Raw genomic sequence first — 19,177 nt, forward strand, 5'->3', positions numbered from 1 at the left:
AAGGTAAGGTTTCTCCCTTTATGATCTAAATTGATATTGTTTTGTGATGATAGGCCTACCATCTATCTTTTCATATTTGTCCAAATGGCTGTGTTTGACACTTTCTCCCTTTAAAAAAAAGTATTTTTAAAACAAAAAATGTACACTTCAATGGATATGAATAAACAACGAGGTAAGAATATGTAAGATGTTAAAGGCTATAGCCGTATTGGGCGCAGATGACTGAACTGCTCACTTATTTTTTTGTGTCTGTCTGCAGGTATACTGACGAGGAGGCCCACAAAGGTATGTGCAATTTGTATTGGTTTGTCTCATAATGTTATGCAGATCACATGTATCACCTACAATTCATTTGAATGAATGGTGTCTTTAAAACCTTATGACTCAGTCACAGCAGCCATCTTCCTCCTCCCTTACCTGTTCAATGAAGATCCCAGATGGCCTCTACATAATGGACAAGATATGTGTATGAAAACCACTGTCAAGTGAACAGTTTTTTCATTCACATAATTTTTACCACAAAAAATAAGATATGATTACTGTTGTGTGCACGTTTTGTTAATTATATGTATAATTATATATTTGTTTTATTCAGACTTCACCCTCCCTACACCTGTTCAATCATCATGCACTGCTAAATCATTTTGGAAACAGGAGACAAAGGGCTGTGAGACATGGGTTTACATCTAGACACATGAAAAGTAAGAAGTATAAGGAGGGTACGGGGCAATTGAGGACGAACAGCAGAGGGGCTAATGATCTTGGAGCAGGGGGGAAAGGGCTCAGATTCCGGTGGTGTAGCCACGGGGCTATAGCAGCGTGCCAGCGCATCTGGCTTAACATCCTTGGGTACCGGTCGTTGTTGTGGAAGCGAAGAAGTGGCCCGGGCCTTACTGAACCCCTCCCGGATGTCCTGGTATTCCACGGGAATGGCGGAGAGGTCCGGGGCAATTTCCAAGTCCCCAGGAAGACGTTCCGGGGCAGGCAGAGGTGATTTCAGGCAATGAGTGTGGCAGAATGGGCTCCAGCCCACAATGGCACCAGTAGACCAGTCAATCGAGGGATTATGTCGCTGGAGCCAAGAGAATCCCAATGCCACAGGAACCTGTGGAGACTCAAATAGGAGGAATTGGATTGTCTCACTGTGGTTCCCCGACACTCGTAGGTTGATGGGGGTGGTATGGTGGGTGACCCGGCCTATAGAATGCCCGTCCAGCGCTCTAACATTCATGGGAAAGGAGAGGGGTTGAGTGGGGATGCGCAGCTCGAATGCCAGGGTAACGTCCATAAGACTCATATCGGCCCCCGAGTCGATGAGTATCTGGAAAGAGTTGGACTGGTCACCCCACAGCAGGGTGGCATGGAGAGGGGGGCGAGTAGGGGGTGAAGCTAAATTGTCCTTAGGACCCACCAGTGTACTCATTCCTACCAATGAGTTAGGTCTCTTGAAGGGACAGGTAGACACATAATGACCGGCAGTACTGCAATACAGACAACTCTGGGTGTTAAGTCTGCGTACGCGTTCAGCTGGAGACAGCCTAGCCCCGCCGAGCTGCATCAGCCCGGGAAGAGGTAAATCGTCAGTCTTCAGAGGATTTTGGAGAAACTCCGGTAAGCCCGGATCCTCTCGGGGACATAGACACCGGGGACTTCCTGAGTCCATCAGATACAAGGTGGGATCCTTGAGTGAGCAATTGGGACCGCAATCAGACCTCTTCTCCCTCCTACGATTCCGTAGCCGTCCATCGATCTGGATGGTCAAAGCGATGAGTGAGTCGAGATCCGTCGATTGTTCCAGGGCTGCAAGCTCGTCCTTTACTTCCTCCGATACTCTGCAGGAACATGTCGAACAGCGCTTCCGGGTTCCTGGTACCGCTGCTAGCATCCACCGCATAGTCTGCCACACCGAGGGAGTCCTGCCGAAGCTGGAGTAACCTCCGGGCTGCCTCTCTCCCAGACACCTCAGCTACGAACACTTCTCACCTCTGCCATGAATACCTCCAGACTGATTGTTGCTCCCACAATGCCATGGCCCAGGTGAGTGCCCTCCCGGACATCAGCCTAATTGATATACGCTATCCTATAGCGGTCCGAGGGGAATGAAGAAGGTTGCAGCTCAAAAATGAGGGAGCACTGAGAGAGATTGGCCCGGCAGGTTCTGGAATCTCCATCGTAGCGCTCCATGGGAGGTAAGCGGTTTTCCCGGGAAACCGGGGTGACGGCGCTGCTACCAGCCGGGTTACTGAGGGGCTGGGAGGTTACCGTCGTGGTAGACTGCCTAGTAGGTCACCCACGGATTTGCTCCCGCAATGCGTCCAAAGCTAGGTTGGGACTTTCGGCCACGGCCTAGAACCCTTCCATCAGACAGCGAAGCAACTCCTCGTGCCTTCCAATGGTAGCTCCTTGAGAGGAGATGGCGTTGCGGAGCTGGTCAAAAACTGCTGGGTCAATCATGGCCAATTCGTACTATAGCGTTACAGGTAAGATCCAAGTGCAGACTGTGTTGAAGTAACAATGTTTATTACAGCAACAGAGGCAGGCAAACGACAGGTCAAGGCAGGCAGGGGTCGATAATCCAGAGTGGTGGGGCAAAGGTACAGGACGGCAGGCGGGCTCAGGCAGAGTGGTCAGGCAGGGGATATTGGGGAAGATGGGCGACACCTGGAGGGAGTGGAGACAATCACAAGGACAGATGAAACAGATCAGGGCGTGACAGCCAGAGGATATACTGTACCTATTGTACGTGGGGCTGGGAGTGTACCTCATGTGTGGGTTTTATGTCTGCTTTGCCACTAAAATCATAACTAACACTGTCAACTAAAATATTGTGTTATTGTTGTTATTTTATGCTGATTAAAAATAATAATTAACCCCAAAAGGTTATTTGTGGAACCATTAATGGGGGTTCTTTGAAGAACTTATAGGGGTTCCCCCACCGTTTCAATTTGAATAACCCCTAAAGGATCCTCCAGGAACCTTTCCTTTTTACAATAATTATCATAAACCTCTGCATAAGTTTTCTTAACCTGGTACGAAAAGTCAAATCTCACATAAACTGTATCCCGACTAGTCAAAACCATTACCAGTCACCACCATCATGGTCAGCGTCCACTAGGCTACTGAAGCTCTTGTTTGATTTCTCACATCATATCAGGCTATTTTAGACCCGTTTTCTGTAATGATGAGGCGGTATTTAGTAGGCTTAATGGTAATCAAACAGGTTTTACAGGCTTATGAGCGTCAACCTGAAGCCCTGAAGCTCAGACTAGTCTTGGCAGTGCAACTCGATTGCCTTTCCAATATCATGTAGAAATGCAAAAACCTGCCTAGTGCCCACCTCCCAACAAACGTAGTAAAAGACGTATGCCTGCATACCTTGGTGTAGTCTCTCCGTTATCCCTTGTGGCAATCGTTGTAGTCTACTAGAATAAAGCAGCCATTTGATTGGCCAAGCTGTCGAAATCGTCATTACTGTATGTCCAATGATTTATCTGACGTCTCTATGCTCCAGATGCCCTAGACGAGCTCGTGACGTAATACAGCTATTCCCATCGCTTTATCCTAGTCCCCCCGTGGGCTGTTCCGGATGTAACTCCTCCCTCCCGCCTACCGGCTAATCCTCTTATCGGCAAGCAGACGGCCAAGATGGATGTTGTGAACCAGGTAGGGCTCTGGGATGAAAATCACCAATACCAATGTTTTCATTTGATTTAGTTATCTGAAAAGCCATAATTTCGCACGCCTGCAGAATGCGCACTTTGACGCGGTAGCGGGGGTAGGGGAAAAAATAACAGGACATCATTATGGTAGGGGCCGCTGTAATTGTAAATCCGCGGACCGTTAGTTTGAAATACAGTGCTTTCAGTGGTCGACTCATGTGAACGAAAAGCGAGCACTGAGCTCCAAACACCGCAATACAGGCATGATAGATTACATGTGATTAACCAATTTCACACCAGTAATTGACTGGTGCAGTGGAACGGTTGGCTCATAAATAGACCATGGTCCAAAAGTCAAAATAATTTATCAAGACACCCTGTGCAACATTATTTCAAATAACCTAGTCAAATAGGCTTAACACATCCAGGGTATTAGTTGAGGTGAAAGCTATAGGCTATATGAAGATATATTCCGTTTGAATTGTGGACACAGAAATGGATTGTTTAGTTGGAAAGCCTATTTAATCTATATCGCAATATCAGACGACGTCGGTCTCTTAGTCCTGTAGCGAGTTGTATTATAGGCCTATCAATTTACGAGGGGCGACAGACCGACTGGGAGTTAAAAGTAAGATATTGCGAGGTGAATCGATAGGCTAAAGACAGAATCGATAGGCTACAGGACACAGTTTATTTGGGGACGATCACAAATGCGACTGATGTGTTGCTTTCAACCGCACATGACAAGGCTTTACAAATTATAGCCTAAACTATAGGGCTAGCTATATCCACTATAGGGCCAACTACTATCGAGGTGACTCGAGGTTTTCTTTCTGTATACATTTCTAGTAGAGTGCTTGCTGTCTGTCAAGCTTTGGCGACAGCGAAAACACTGGGATAAGCAGCTTTGTCTAATTCTATGCTGGCAAAGTCTCTCTCCCCCCCCCCCCTCCCCCCCCCCCCCCCCCCCCCCCTCCCCCCCCCCCCCTCTGTCTCTCTCCCACTCTCGCTCCCGTCTCCACTAAACGATGTCAGTGCTTTGTCACACGGCCTGTCGCGCCCCAAGTCAAATAGTCCAATTACTGTACCAGCGAACAAATGGCAGCATGAAAAAATTGATCGTATCACCGCCTCCTCCACCGCTCCTGAAAGATACATTTAAATGAACTGACAGGTGCAAACTGTGGAGTAACGACAGATAGGCTATGCTGACAATGCATGTAGGCCTACACAGTACACACTACAAACGTTCAAAAGATAATTCGCGACAAATTCATAAAGCAATGTTAATTGTTGATTTCTGTGTTGACAGTTGGTGGCCACCGGACAGTTCACCATAATCAAACAGCCTTTGGGATTTATGAAAATCCTACAATGGGTAAGTTACTGTTTTTTTACAATGTTTCATTATTTGGCTTGTGACTGAGTGTATGAGAGGCCAAGGTGAGTGCGCGCCAGTATCCTTTCCGCGCGCATGAGTGGGTGTGGAAGACTATAGAATGTACTGGTATTGTATATTGCATGCGTAAAATCTACAGTACAGATGAGTGTGAGGATATTAACCAATACACTTAAAAGCTATAAATGATAGGCCCATACATTATGCTATGGTTGGCCCTGTTCTGAGAATAGATTATGAATTTATAGTGATGTTGGGCCCTTGTACTGTGTCAGAACATGTCCTTCTGTCACACAGAGGTCACAAAGCTAGGTGAAGCTTTGCTCGTGACGACAAACAGGCAGCGCGAGGTGGCTGACACTGCCCATTCTCCCACTCGCTGCTTCCTCTCGGTTACCACCGGCAGGCAGGTCTCATGAGAACTCGACGTTGTTTCAGTGATACAATGTTACTGTAAATCGATCATGGTAATTGTGATAAATCTTTGTTCAAACTATCCAGGCCACTGTATTTATGTGTCCTCTCCTGTGAAGTTTGTTGTAGGTCTACCTGATCCACCAGATAATTAACTCACGTCACTTTAGCCTTTCGCTCTGTAATCTAATCTGGAGTATTTTGTGACCACCTCATGCATTTGGGTGTAGTTACTTCTTTATGTGTAGTTGTGCCCTTCTAGGGCTAATAATTTTCGCTATAATTTCATGTTTTAGAAGTGGCACATAATGATTTAATAGGCCTACACTGAATTTAAACCTTGGTAGTAGTAGTGATTGACGTTGCTGCAGCGTCACCTGAAGAAGGCGCTGTCCACTTTCTGTGGTTCTGAAACGTCAAAATCGCGGGGTTCCAATTGATCGCTGTCCATGGTGCTGAATCTGAATCTCCACTATTTGCTTGTTTGTTTACCTTTTAAAATTCTTCATGTCGCCTCAATGCTCTATTTGTTGTACTGTGCTGTAGCATGACAATCGTTGATTGGCAATTCATGATGAATCTGTAATAAAGCATTCCACACAGTCATGTCACAAAATGTACTTCATACATCCACATCATGGTTTCTGCATGCTTTATGTTCTCTCTACTCAGTAACACTCGAGGCACAGTGTGACCCCTCTTCCAACTTGTTTTGTGCCAGGGGCTAGAGGTATTCTTCTATGTAGATAGGCTCTCTCAATTGTACAAAGAGGAGTCTGGCTGAATTTACACAGGCAGCCAAATTCTGATATTTGTTTCACTAAATAGTATATTTAGGGTCCCGTGTAGCCAGGTCCCGTGTAGCTCAGTTGGTAGAGCATGGCGCTTGCAACGCCAGGGTTGTGGGTTCGATTCCCACGGGGGGCCAGTACAAAAAAGTATGAATGTATGTACTTGTAAGTCGCTCTGGATAAGAGCGTCTGCTAAATGACTTAAATGTAAATGTATATTGACTAATCAGATCTGAGAAAGATCTGATGTGAATAGATCTGATGTGATTGGACAAAATACCAATTAGTGGCAAAAATATCAGGATTCAGCTACCTGTGTAAATGTAGCCTCTGACTCTCACTGAGTCCAGCATGATGATGTTAAGCAGAAATTATGAGCTGTAATAATTTGGACAAAATATGAATGTATTGTGTACTACGTATGTAACTTGTAATTAGGAACACCTATCAACCACATCATTACCAATTCTTTCATCTATTTGTTATCACACATTTGTGATAGCATCAGCACTAGCACACACATGCCCACTCATATATATACACACACACACACACACACACACACACACACACACACACACACACACACACACACACACACACACACAAACAAACACGATACATAGTCATTACTCACCACTGACTCACCACTCTCACTCAACAGAACTAATCAATGTACAGTATGTGCTCATTGAGGAAGGTAAAGTAATGAAATCTCTTCCTCCCATGTTCCATTTGGACTCACTTTGCTAGAATGCCATGATGATTGGCTGATTGAAAGAATAGGATTAATTTATGAGAAGACACATAGACCTACATACAAAAAGCAACATCAGGATTTAAATAAAAGATCCCCAAACAAATGTTCTACTCTAAATCACAGCAGGTAAGAGTAACACAGGGTAGCAGACACTGAGAGGACAGTTCTGACAGCATGACCTTGTCTGTAGTCCTTCCCCGGAGCACTGCTAGTGCTTGAACATTACATTGTTACTTCTCTGGGTCACATGGTTAACAAACCTCCATGCCTGAAGCAGCACACAGGGAGGAGGCCAGAGCTCAGGAATCATAAGTCATAAAGGCCTACATCTGCATGTTTCTACATCTGGATCTAGGTGAGCCTAAAGGAGTTAATCCCCTGGCCTAAACAGATCCATATGTAACTCTAAATCAGCATTCAGCATTTATACACACATATCAATACTCATCTTTTACTCCATTTACACATCCCTACTGACCTCTCATTCAACATTCCTGCTCTCCAATATACACGTATGTTTTTCTGTCAACGTGTGTATGTAGTGTACACACAGGAGGGACGCTGACACAGACATTTTGGCTAACTATATTTGTTGCGATGTTTTAGAATGCAAGCCTTCTATGTTTTGGTTACCACTGTGTCTACCCTAACAACATCCTGCCCCGGGTTACGCTTGGGAACTAGGTTATTTTTGTCTTACCTTGGGATTTACAGTTAAATGCTCTGTTACAGTTTATATATTTGCTTTACTGATTCACTCAGTGCACTGTTGTTCTGTAAGAACAGTTTTCATACTGTGTGGTCAATACAGTAGAGATCTGTGATAATCTGGCACAGTATTCTATAAGTGGTTCCTGGTGTTGTTGATCATCAAAGCTGCTGATTGTAGGATATGGTAAGGAGTTTACATGTTAAACCTTTGCAAACTCATTGCCAGGGCTCTCTGCCCACTCGTCTGCCCCTGGCTTAGAGGAGATGTGATTGGTTGAAGCTGTCACACTTTGGATTCCTGCCAAACTCAGAGACAGAAAGATGCTGGTGAACATACATACAGTAATTACATTGTGATGGCTAGAATAGTGGTCCTACAACATCCATTTATGCTTGTGTATCAATCAATGTATTAAGTTCAGTTATTCATTTACTTGAGTTAATTTTGGAATACCTGTGGTTTTCAGTCTTGTCGGACTTGGCTATAAAATCGGTGATAAGCAGGTATAAATGCAGCTGCTTCTAACACAGAGAGTGTGTGTGTGTGTGTGTGTGTGTGTGTGTGTGTGTGTGTGTGTGTGTGTGTGTGTGTGTGTGTGTGTGTGTGTGTGTGTGTGTGTGTGTGTGTGTGTGTGTGTGCCTGCTTGAACAGGGGTAGTGTGTCAGTGGATTTATGTGAGAGACTGCAACATTTACCATGTTAGTGGGAACATAGAAATAGAATGAACAGAACGGGCGTCCCCATTCAAGTCAATGATGGCATAATGGGTGGACTGGCGACCATTGCGAGTGTACCCATAGGATCAAAGCAGGAAGTAAGTGTACCCATCAATTTGTGCTGTGATTGTTGATTGAACTCAACTCACATGACAAAAAAATTAATTCCATTGCATGAGCCACATCAGTTAACATCCTTTGAAAACATTACCATGGAAATTATTGCATCACAATACCAGGCAGCCATTGCGAGTTTTACCCATGAGTTTACCGGTCAAATTGGCATGGTTAGAAGTTCCAAGCCCGTTCTATTCATTATATTTCTATGAGTGGGAACCCCCACCCACCCCCCTCTATGCTCATTGTATGTTGCCAATAGCATTACCATGGTACCTGACAATGTGTGTGAAGCTATGTATTTTCTCAACTAGCCAGCCTGTCTCCATTTGTCTTTCTTCAATATATTCCCATTCATTCCCTTGCCCTTACTCCAACCTTCCTTTTTTACCACAACCTCTTGTTAGGGAGACCATGGTCATATACCTCAACCTCTTGTTAGGGAGACCATGGTCATATACCTCAACCTCTTGTTAGGGAGACCATGGTCATATACCTCAACCTCTTGTTAGGGAGACCATGGTCATATACCTCAACCTCTTGTTAGGGAGACCATGGTCATATACCTCAACCTCTTGTTAGGGAGACCATGGTCATATACCTCAACCTCTTGTTAGGGAGACCATGGTCATATACCTCAACCTCTTGTTAGGGAGACCATGGTCATATACCTAAACCTCTTGTTAGGGAGACCATAGTCATATACCTAAACCTCTTGTTAGGGAGACCATAGTCACATACCTAAACCTCTTGTTAGGGAGACCATAGTCATATACCTCAACCTCTTGCACTAAGAGCGTGTTAATGAATGTTGCAAAGAAGTGAAAACAGACACAGCATCTTTATGAACCAGGAAAATGATTATACTTTATGTTACTGTGCATGCCAGACTACCTAAGTGAGAGCTAAAATATTACAAGAGGATCATTTGGCATACGTTGTGGACTATCCACGTTGGAGGGTGTGGGAGAGTTAACTAGCCTGGTGCCAGATCTGTATGTTCTTCAACTCATCTGACTATGACAACGACCGAACACGGCAAAGAGTAGTCAGCTAAAGCATAAACAGATTTGATTCTTCCATGTCAGAGATTATTCCATGTTCTGTTTTGTTGTCCTCCTCCTTCCATCTTTCATGCATGCTTATATCCAATCTGTTGAGGTTTTCATTATCACCCTCCCCCCTCACACTCCTCCCAATGATTATTAAAACCTGTTAATAAGGAGATGGGGTGGAGGTGGGCTGTGTTGGCGCGCTAAAGAGTAATGAGACAAGGGAGTAAGTTACATGTTTGTGTGTTTGCGTGTGTGTGTGTGTCAATGTGAGTGTACCGTTGCACAAGCGCGAGCGTGCATGTGTGTGTGTGTGTGGTTGTGGGAGTGTGCGTGTGTGTGTTTGCGATTGTGGGTGTGTGTGTGTGCGCGTGTGTCCGTGCGTGAGGGTGTGTGTACAATAGCCCTGTGCAGCGTCCTTTAGTGACAGATGGTGGAGGTCCTCAGTCAGAGTAATAGACAGATTTTCCATCCAATGGGATCTGAACTGCAGGGAAGGGAGGGTGTGGTAAAAATAGGCTGACTGTATAACCTCCTATCTCAGTGTGTGCAAGTGTGTGTATCTGCATGCTTGTGTGTATGACAGTAGGTTAGTGGTCAGGTACACAAGCGCTGGTTTACATTACTGTACACCCCCCTGTAGAACTGTAGTACTGTAGCCTGGGCCGTAGAGAATAACTTATTTAGTAAAACAGATATATCAACCAAACATGTTATTTTACATTTCTTGTATTTTCTTTATACAAAAGCGCACAACTTTAGGTGTCGGGGTAACCATGGCAACATGTGTAGCGCTGTAACCTGGCAATATAGCTGCATTGATTTGCAGTCTGTGTGGCTTTGTCAGCAGCCTGCAGTGGTTGGAGAAACATTGGAGTGCAGGAGACACAGCAGATGGTGAAACCACAGTGTCCGGTCTTTCAGCAACAGCATAGCTTTATTGGGGTTTTCCATTATACTGCATCGGCTTTCCTTTGGTTCACATCAACACCTATTTCAGACCAAACTAGAGTTATGCCAATTCCTCGACAGAGCACAATCTTTGTGAAGAAATCGTCCCAAAATAAGGGCCATTTAATAGATGTATTCTGCTTCTCCCTACATGTCTCTCTGTCTGGGTGATATTCTTTCCCCATTCCTTTGATCTCACTACTCTATTTTTCCCTCCCCTTCCCTTTCACTTCCCTTTTACTTCCACTTGCTGTCTGTAATTCTCCTCCTCTTCTCATCCTCCCTCTGTCTTTCAGATCTTTGCCATCTTTGCATTCTCGACATGCGGCAGCTACTCTGGCATGTTCAAGATGAGTGTGGAGTGTAAAAATCGGTCAGATAGTGACCTGAGCATTGAGGTGGAGTTTGAGTATCCATTCAGGTCAGTATGTCTATTCAGTCACATGTAACCCCCTGAACCCGCACAAATATGGTCCGTCTGTAATTTCTACAGTACCACTGGGCTGCAAACGTCAGTGGTGGAACATTAATCTGTAAACTATATTAACCCCGTTTGACGTCTCCCTCTTTCTATTTCTCTCTCTCTCCCCTTTTCTCACTGTCTCCCATCTTCTGTCTTTCTATGTCGCTTGTCCTTTCCAGGCTACATCAGGTGTACTTCGATGCCCCAACCTGTAAGGGGGGAAACCCTGAGCGTCTGTTCCTGATCGGAGACTACTCCTCCTCAGCTGGGTTCTTTGTCACCGTCGGTGTCTTCTCTTTTCTCTACTCCATGGCAGCCCTTTCTGTGTATGTTTTCATTCTGGAGAAATACCGCGAAGGCTGCAAGGGAGCCCAGATTGTGAGTTTGTCTTTCGCACTTCTTGTTTCTAGCAGGCCTACACTATTCCATACCATATTCCCCTACCGCTGCTACTAATATCATAGTAATGACGATATTAACTTTGAGCTTGATCATGATGATGTTTCTGAAAAGAACTTTGAAATTGATTATGATGATGAGCATGTACAGTGCCTTCGGAAAGTATTAAGACCCCTTGACTTTTTCCACATTTTGTTACGTTACAGCCTTGTTCTAAAACTGATATAAAAACGTAAAAAACTCAGCAATCTACACATAATACCCCATAATGACAAAGCAAAAACAGGTTTAGACATTTTTGAAAATGTATTACAAATAAAAACCAAAATACCTTATTTACATAATGTAAGTATTCAGACCCTTGGCTATGAGACTCGAAATTGAGCTCAGGTGCATCCTGTTTCCATTGATCATCCTTGAGATGTTTCTACAACTTGATTGGAGTCCACATGTGGTAAATTCAATTGATTGGACATGATTTGGAAAGGCACACACCTGTCAATATAAAGGTCCCACAGTTGACAATGCATGTCAGAGAAAAATCAAGCCATGAGGTTGAAGGAATTGTCAGTAGAGCTCCAACACAGGATTGTGTCAAGGCACAGATCTGGGGAAGGGTACCAAAACATTTCTGCAGCATTGAATTTCCCCAAGAACACAGTGGCTTCCATCATTCTTAAATGGAAGAAGTTTGGAACCACCAAGACTCTTCCTAGAGCTGGCCGCCCGGCCAAACTGAGCAATCGGGCAAGAAGGGCCTTGGTCAGGGAGGTGACCAAGAACTCGATGGTCACTCTGACAGAGTTCCTCTGTGGGGATGGGAGAACCTTACAGAAGGACAATCATCTCTGCAGCACTCTACCAATCAGGCCTTTATGGTAGAGTGGCCAGACGGAAGCCACTCCTCAGTTAAAGGCACATGACATCCCGCTTGGAGCCAAAAGGCACCTAAATACTCTCAGATCATGAGAAACAATATTCTTTGGTCTGATGAAACCAAGATTGAACTCTTTGGCCTGAATGCCAAGCGTCACATCTGGAGGAAACCTGGCATAATCCCTATGGTGAAGCATGGTGGTGGCAGCATCATGCTGTGGGGATATTTTTCAGCGGTAGGGACTGGAAGACTAGTTAGGATCGAGGGAAAGATGAACGGAGCAAAGTACAGAAAGATCCTTGATGAAAACCTGCTCCAGAGCGCTCAGGACCTTAGACTGGGGCAAAGATTCACCTTCCAACAGGACAATGACCCTAAGCACACAGCCAAGACAACACAGGAGTGGCTTTAGGACAAGTCTCTGAAGGTCCTTAAGTGGCCCAGCCAGAGCCCGGACTTGAACCCGATCGACCATCTCTGGAGAGAACTGAAAATAGGTGTGCAGCAACGCTCCCCATCCAACCTGACAGAGCTTAAGAGGATCTGCAGAGAAGAATGGAAGAAACTCCCCAAATACAGGTGTGCCAAGCTTGTAGCATCATACCCAAGAAAACTCAGGGCTGCAATCGCTGCCAAAGGGGATTCAACAAAGTACTGAATACTTCTGTAAATGTGATGTTTTTATTTGTTTATAAATTAGCAAAAATGTCTAAAAACCAGTTTTTGCTTTGTCATTATGGGATATTGTGTGTAGATAGATGAGGGGGAAAATACGATTTAATACATTTTAGAATAAGGCTATAACCTAACAAAATGTGGTTAAAAGTCAAGGGGTTTGAATACTTTCCGAAGGTACTGTAACTTGCTAATGCTTTATAATGTGATTATCCTCAGGACTTCGTTGTGACCTGTGTGTTCACCTTCTTCTGGCTGGTGGCTTCTTCTGCCTGGGCTAAGGGTCTGTCGGATGTGAAGGCATCCACTGACCCAGACAAGGTCCTCTTACTGATCGAGGCCTGCGACGAACCGGAGAACCGCTGCCGTGAAGTCCATGACCCTGTCGTCTCTGGTCTCAACACATCTGTGGTATGGAATTCAATTGTAATGTTGTGATTTATAAAAGGGCATGGACTGCTGAGGATATGACGGAAAAATCCTGTACTACAATATATGGACCCCCTTCTTTTTCTTTTTCTTCGTCTTTTTCTTCCATTCACCCCCTAGGCATTTGGCTTCCTGAACCTGATCCTGTGGGGAGGGAACCTGTGGTTCGTGTTCAAGGAGACTGGCTGGCTAGCAGCTTTCGGAGGCACATACCCACCTTCCCAGGAGAAAGCGCCTGCCCCAGAGTCCTTCGCCCAGGACGGCTATGGGCAGGAGGGCTATGCACAGCAGGGGGATGCCTATACCGGCAACCAGGGAGGCTACCAGCCCGACTATGGCCAGGGTGGCTACACCGAGGGAGGTGGAGACTATCAGCAGGGGGGATACGAACAGCAGCCCACCTCCTACGCCAATCAGATGTGAGCTGGTCCACCCTATGGCAGCTGGAAGCTGGTGAGTGTCAGTGCATATGATGGAGAAATCCTGAGAATACTGATAAATGACTGTGAGAAATACTGCATTACTCTTCCAAAGGGAAATACAGACTGTGGCTTTGTGACATCTTCATAATCTTTAGGTATGCATTAGTTGTAATATTTCTCCCCCCCCCCCCCCCCCCCAACCCCAGGGGCCACCATGTGATTTAGGAGTGTGGTGTCTGACCACCACCCATAATTCCACACTCCTCTGTTTGTCTGTTTGTGCATCTGTGAGTTGACAAGAGGAGGGAGGGAGGAAGGGAGCGAGGGGTGGAGGAAGGTGGGCTCTTGGAAGGGGAAGTTATCAACACTGTGTCCCTTGGGAGAGGGTTATTTTGTTGAGGGGGAAATGGGTCCTTACTGTAACATGCTGTTTATTCTCGTGATGTATTTAACTGTAGAAGACAACAGGGGATTGATTGACAGTTTGATCGCACAAGGACAAACTTGAATACAAAACCAAAACATGAACATCAATCTTCTAAAGGAATAACACTTACATGAAGGACAATAATGGTAGTAATATTTAACGTGGGAGAATGTATTTGTCTGTGCTATGTAAATATCAATATATTCATATAGAAATGTAGACAGTTGAATAATTGTGCACTCCATATTAGTTGTTATACAACAAATGTAGAGAACAGAGTTATTCCGTTGTATTTACTTCAGTTCTGTTTAGGAGCTCACATAGTTCAACCCTCGTCGTTTTTTTATATTTATGTTTGTGTTTATTTTATTTCTCCATGTGTGTTTCTTCATATTTTCAGTTTCAGAATAGAGTTATATATTTTCTATTTTCTCATTGTGCTATTTTATTTGTTCAACATTACTGAGTGAGTTTAACGGCATAGAGTAGAGAAGATGTGATGGCAAAGGATGAAGACAAAAAAGAAAGCAAAAAGAACGACGAATTCAGAGAGAGAGTAGAGAAGAATGAGAGAGGTGTTAGCAGTGCAGAGGTGTTAGCAGTGCAGAGGTGTTAGCAGTGCAGAGGTGTTAGCAGTGCAGAGGTGTTAGCAGTGATTTATGTATTCATTACAACTTGTATTCATTGTCTTATATTTTCCATTTAAATATTACTCAAGGATTTAGCTATGTTTGTTCCAGAGAATCTCTTAAAAGCTGAAATGCAAAAAGGAGAAAATGCATCTAGGATAATGAAAAAGTAGTTAGCATGGTAAGAATTGGTATTCTGCTAATACTATGCTGTTCCTAAAAACTGCTGTACGTACTATGCTATCAACACTCTTATTTAAAGATGATTTGAGGTTGTGAAGTCAACTGATGTTAAGGGGATCATTATTTTTAATGTAGTTTAGAACTTGGCATCGGATAGATTGGGCCCAGAACCTTGTCATGTTTCGATCAACTATTTATCTAGTCTAGAGATGAGTCATAAGACAGAGTTAGTAATCATGTTTATTCACAATTTATTTTGGTTATCTGATCAAAACGCATCCATATATTTACATAGAACTAAATCAGTATGGCAAAATGTGTCGTTTTCAAGACCATATACAAGCCATAGAAAATAAGTATTTTTACATATTAATATAGCCAACTGTGTTGTCCTGAACTGTATCTTGTTTCCATGTAAATAAAATATCCTTCATCCCCGATCCCCCCACAACCACACATTCACTCTCAAAAGCAGGTTTACCATGTGTCTGACTCCTGGAGTTAGAGGGGGGCAAGTGCAAGTGGCAAACAAGTGTTACAGTAATAGTATGTTTGGCTCATCATAAGGTGACAGCACAGCACAGTGCAGCTCTGCTATATTTTACACAAAGTACAGGGACTTCACATGTTGCAATGGTCACTCTTTTCAAGGTCATGTAGATAGGCTTACCTGCCATACTGCCAATCCTCTCTCTGGATAGAATACCTGTATTGCCAAATGGAAACAGGACAGGGGTGTCTTGATAGATCAATAGCTTCCACAGTTATCACAATTAAATTGTTTTTCATCCATGTTATTCCATTATGCAGTTTTGGATCCATACATATTTTTTTTTATCAGTCGGTGTAGAGGCACCTCACTTTCTCTCCCTTCTCCTGTGTTTTTCTCAATATCGTTCTCTCTCTCTCTCTTTCCATCTCTCTCTCTTGTAGCTCTTATAAATATGCTCAATGAAATATGTATAGTTAGTCGTTAATGGTGAATGATGTCTTGTGATACTCTATGCCTTTGGATAGTTGTGGTTATCGTTTATGATGTATTTTTATTACTATTTATGATAATGACTATTACAATTCAGAGAAAAAAATATCCAAGATTCTCCAGAATTCTATTGTATTCTTATTTTATGGAATCCCTGTGAAACAAAATCAAATAAACTTGAAATTATTCTGTTGAAGGTAAAATGTCTTGTCTAATTCTCTAACCTTGTAGATCATATGCATTGTTCATGCTGTACTATTTACTGATTGATGTTCAGTAGCATGGGGAGGTCCCATGTCTGAGGGTATAAGGCATGCCTTCTACTAGGCTATGTCATGACGTTGGCCTGATGGGGGAGGTTTATGACCCCCAGAAATACCTCTCCCCTTTTTCCTCTCTCTACTCTACCAATGTGACTATTGAAAATCCCTTTGTTAACATAGAGAGTCTGGTAACATCAAAAGGTGGGAAACTGAACTATATTTCGGTAATCCAACCAGTTGAAAATATGCGTTGGTACTTAATGAATATGATGTCAGATCAGTTGGCGTCTGAGACATTATTACTAATGACAGGATGACAAACTGTATCTTGGAAAGTCGACACATTCTAGTTATCAGATTCACATGGAATTGTTGTGCTATTTAAATGTTTAAATATGAAACTATTTGTGAAAAGATTAAATGTAATTTTAGCTTCTTAAATGAGAGAACGGTTTGTCAGAGAGAAACTCTGCTCGCCCAGAAGCCCCGCCCAAGTGAACAGACTTTGGTTGTAAACTTTGAAACACCCTTCTGTCACCACTATATAAACCTGTTGACGAAAATGTAACTTCCTGTTCCAAGGACGTGAGGACTTGCGGTCTCCACGTTGAAAGGACAAAGACCACCTACTGAACTCAGCCAACCTCAGCGTGAGCTCTGGTTGAACGACAGGAACCTAATGAAATTAGCATTGAATCTCAACGTGAAGGTGACGACCTACACGCCGGAAGGATGAATTTTGACTATACCAGCCAGAATATAGCATGGCAACTTGGTATGAACTTTGAACTCTTATTCACTAAAGAAGTGATACCTCCTAGCTGTTGAGTTAGCGCAGCAACTGTAGACGTGGGCTAGGAGAGGACGGACAGAGTAACTGTTCTACCACACGACGACGGTACTACCAAGTACCCGTTCTACCACCAGACATTCTTCAAAGAACAACCCGGCCTTCCATCTATGATCAACCGATCGAAGCGCAGCGTAAATAGAGTAAATATTTATTGCATTTTCCTTTTCCAAATGGGCGGTTATTTAGAATGCATAAGATTATGTACTTACGATAGAGTAGCTGCCTACGGCCCGATAGAGACACAAAATATTTTTGTTCCTCAGTCTTCCCGCTCTTTCATTCAAAACCCAACCCCCTTTCTTTGTGTAACCAGCCGTCATATCGGTTCTGTCCGCTAGGGACGTTTTCCTTTATGACATAATTTGTAATCAATGTATGATCCATTCTGTGTAGATTTCATTCTGTGTGATTATTTAGGTATTTAGTAAATAAATAATTAAACCACATTTTGTATTGCTGATTCAACTTGTTAGCCAGGGTTTGTGAAGATAACCAAGAATTTACAACTTTCAGATGAGACTAAATAAGGTGACGATTAAATATTGACTGCTGTTGAGGTAAAAGATTACCAGGTCTTTAAGAGTTTATTCGGAAGATAACAGCTCTATAAACATTATTTCGTGGTGCCCCGACTTTCTAGTTAATTACATTTGCCTGATTAGCTTAATCATGTAATATTAATTACAGAGAAATTATTTTATAGAATAGCATGTCATATCACTTAATCCGGCAGCTACATGGGTAGCTACATGGCTACAGCCCAATTGTGATCTTTTTTCCATTCATGTGTATTTTAACCAATCACATCAGTTCGTTTCACATCAGAACTATTTCAGAGCTAATCTGATTGGTCAAAAGATCAATTAGTGAAATAAAGATCAGAATTGGGCTGCCTGTCTAAACGCAGCAATGGAGTGACACAACTTCTAATATTGGCACATGTAGTCCTGCTGCTGTGCCACATGATGGCATGATATCTCTGTTTTCCAGAATGCTACTATTGTAATGCATTGAATGCTTTTTCATTATCAGGGTTTGTAAAATATGATCCAGAAAATCTTCAAATCCTTTAAAGTGGCTGTGATTGATATATGCATTTTTTTTACTTTTAAATTCAAAGCATGGTTAAAACACTAATTTTGATCCCTTTGCCCCATCTTTGAATTTGAGAGTGGTTACATTTCTCCAGCACAATCCTTTTTTTTAACCTCTTTTTCTCCCCAATTGGTAGTTACAGTCTTGTCCCATCGCTGCAATTCCTGTACGGACTTGGGAGAGGCAAAGGTCGAGAGCCATGCGTCTTCTGAAACACGACCACACCAAGCCGCACTGCTTCTTGACACACTCCTCACTTAATCCGGAAGCCAGCCGCACCAATGTGTCGGAGGAAACACCGTACAGCTGGCGTCCAAAGTCAGCGTGCATGAGCCCAGCCCACCACAAGGAGTCGCTAGAGGGTGATGGGACAAGGACATCCCGGCCGGCTAAACCCTCCCTTAACCCGGACGACGCTGGACCAATTTTGCACAGCCTCATGGGTCTCCTGGTCGCGGCCAGCTGCGACACAGCCTGGGATCGAACCCGGGTTTGTAGTGACACCTCTAGCACTCTAGCACAGCAGTGCCTTAGACCGCTGTGCTACTTGAGAGGTCCTCTCCAGCACCATCCTTAAACTGTTTGCCCAAAAAGGTGGCGGGGAAGTTGCTTTGTTATTGTTTGAACTCCAGATTACCCAGTGGTGTAATTGTGCCTGGAGAAGTGGGTATGCTCTAATTTTGCACACAAAAAAATCAAAACGACAAGCCTGGCGAAGGAAATATGCCCTGTGTGAAAAATTCTATGAGAAACAGTGACATACACTCTGAATGATCAATCCCATATTGGTTGTTCACAGTTTAGATTTTTGAAGGTAGTTACCCTTTAATTCAAGTGTGCAGTCACCTACCACTATTATTTGATTGGCATTGTTTCTGTAGCACATGAGATCTAGTTTGCAAAATAAAT

At 43.5% G+C, this 19,177-nt stretch overlaps 1 protein-coding gene across 1 annotated transcript; it reads left to right on the plus strand.

Moving 5' to 3' along the window:
- Positions 1–3,554: 3,554 nt before the first annotated feature.
- Positions 3,555–16,260, plus strand: LOC129829858 (synaptophysin-like). Its single transcript, XM_055891842.1, has 6 exons — positions 3,555–3,663; positions 4,972–5,037; positions 10,868–10,992; positions 11,214–11,412; positions 13,205–13,396; positions 13,535–16,260. Exons 1-6 carry the CDS (start codon positions 3,646–3,648, stop codon positions 13,835–13,837), a joined length of 903 nt encoding a protein of 300 aa, XP_055747817.1. The 5' UTR covers positions 3,555–3,645; the 3' UTR covers positions 13,838–16,260.
- The last annotated feature ends 2,917 nt before the right edge of the window (positions 16,261–19,177 follow it).

Source organism: Salvelinus fontinalis, chromosome 31 (assembly GCF_029448725.1).
Source record: "Salvelinus fontinalis isolate EN_2023a chromosome 31, ASM2944872v1, whole genome shotgun sequence".
Taxonomy (NCBI): Eukaryota; Metazoa; Chordata; class Actinopteri; order Salmoniformes; family Salmonidae; genus Salvelinus; species Salvelinus fontinalis.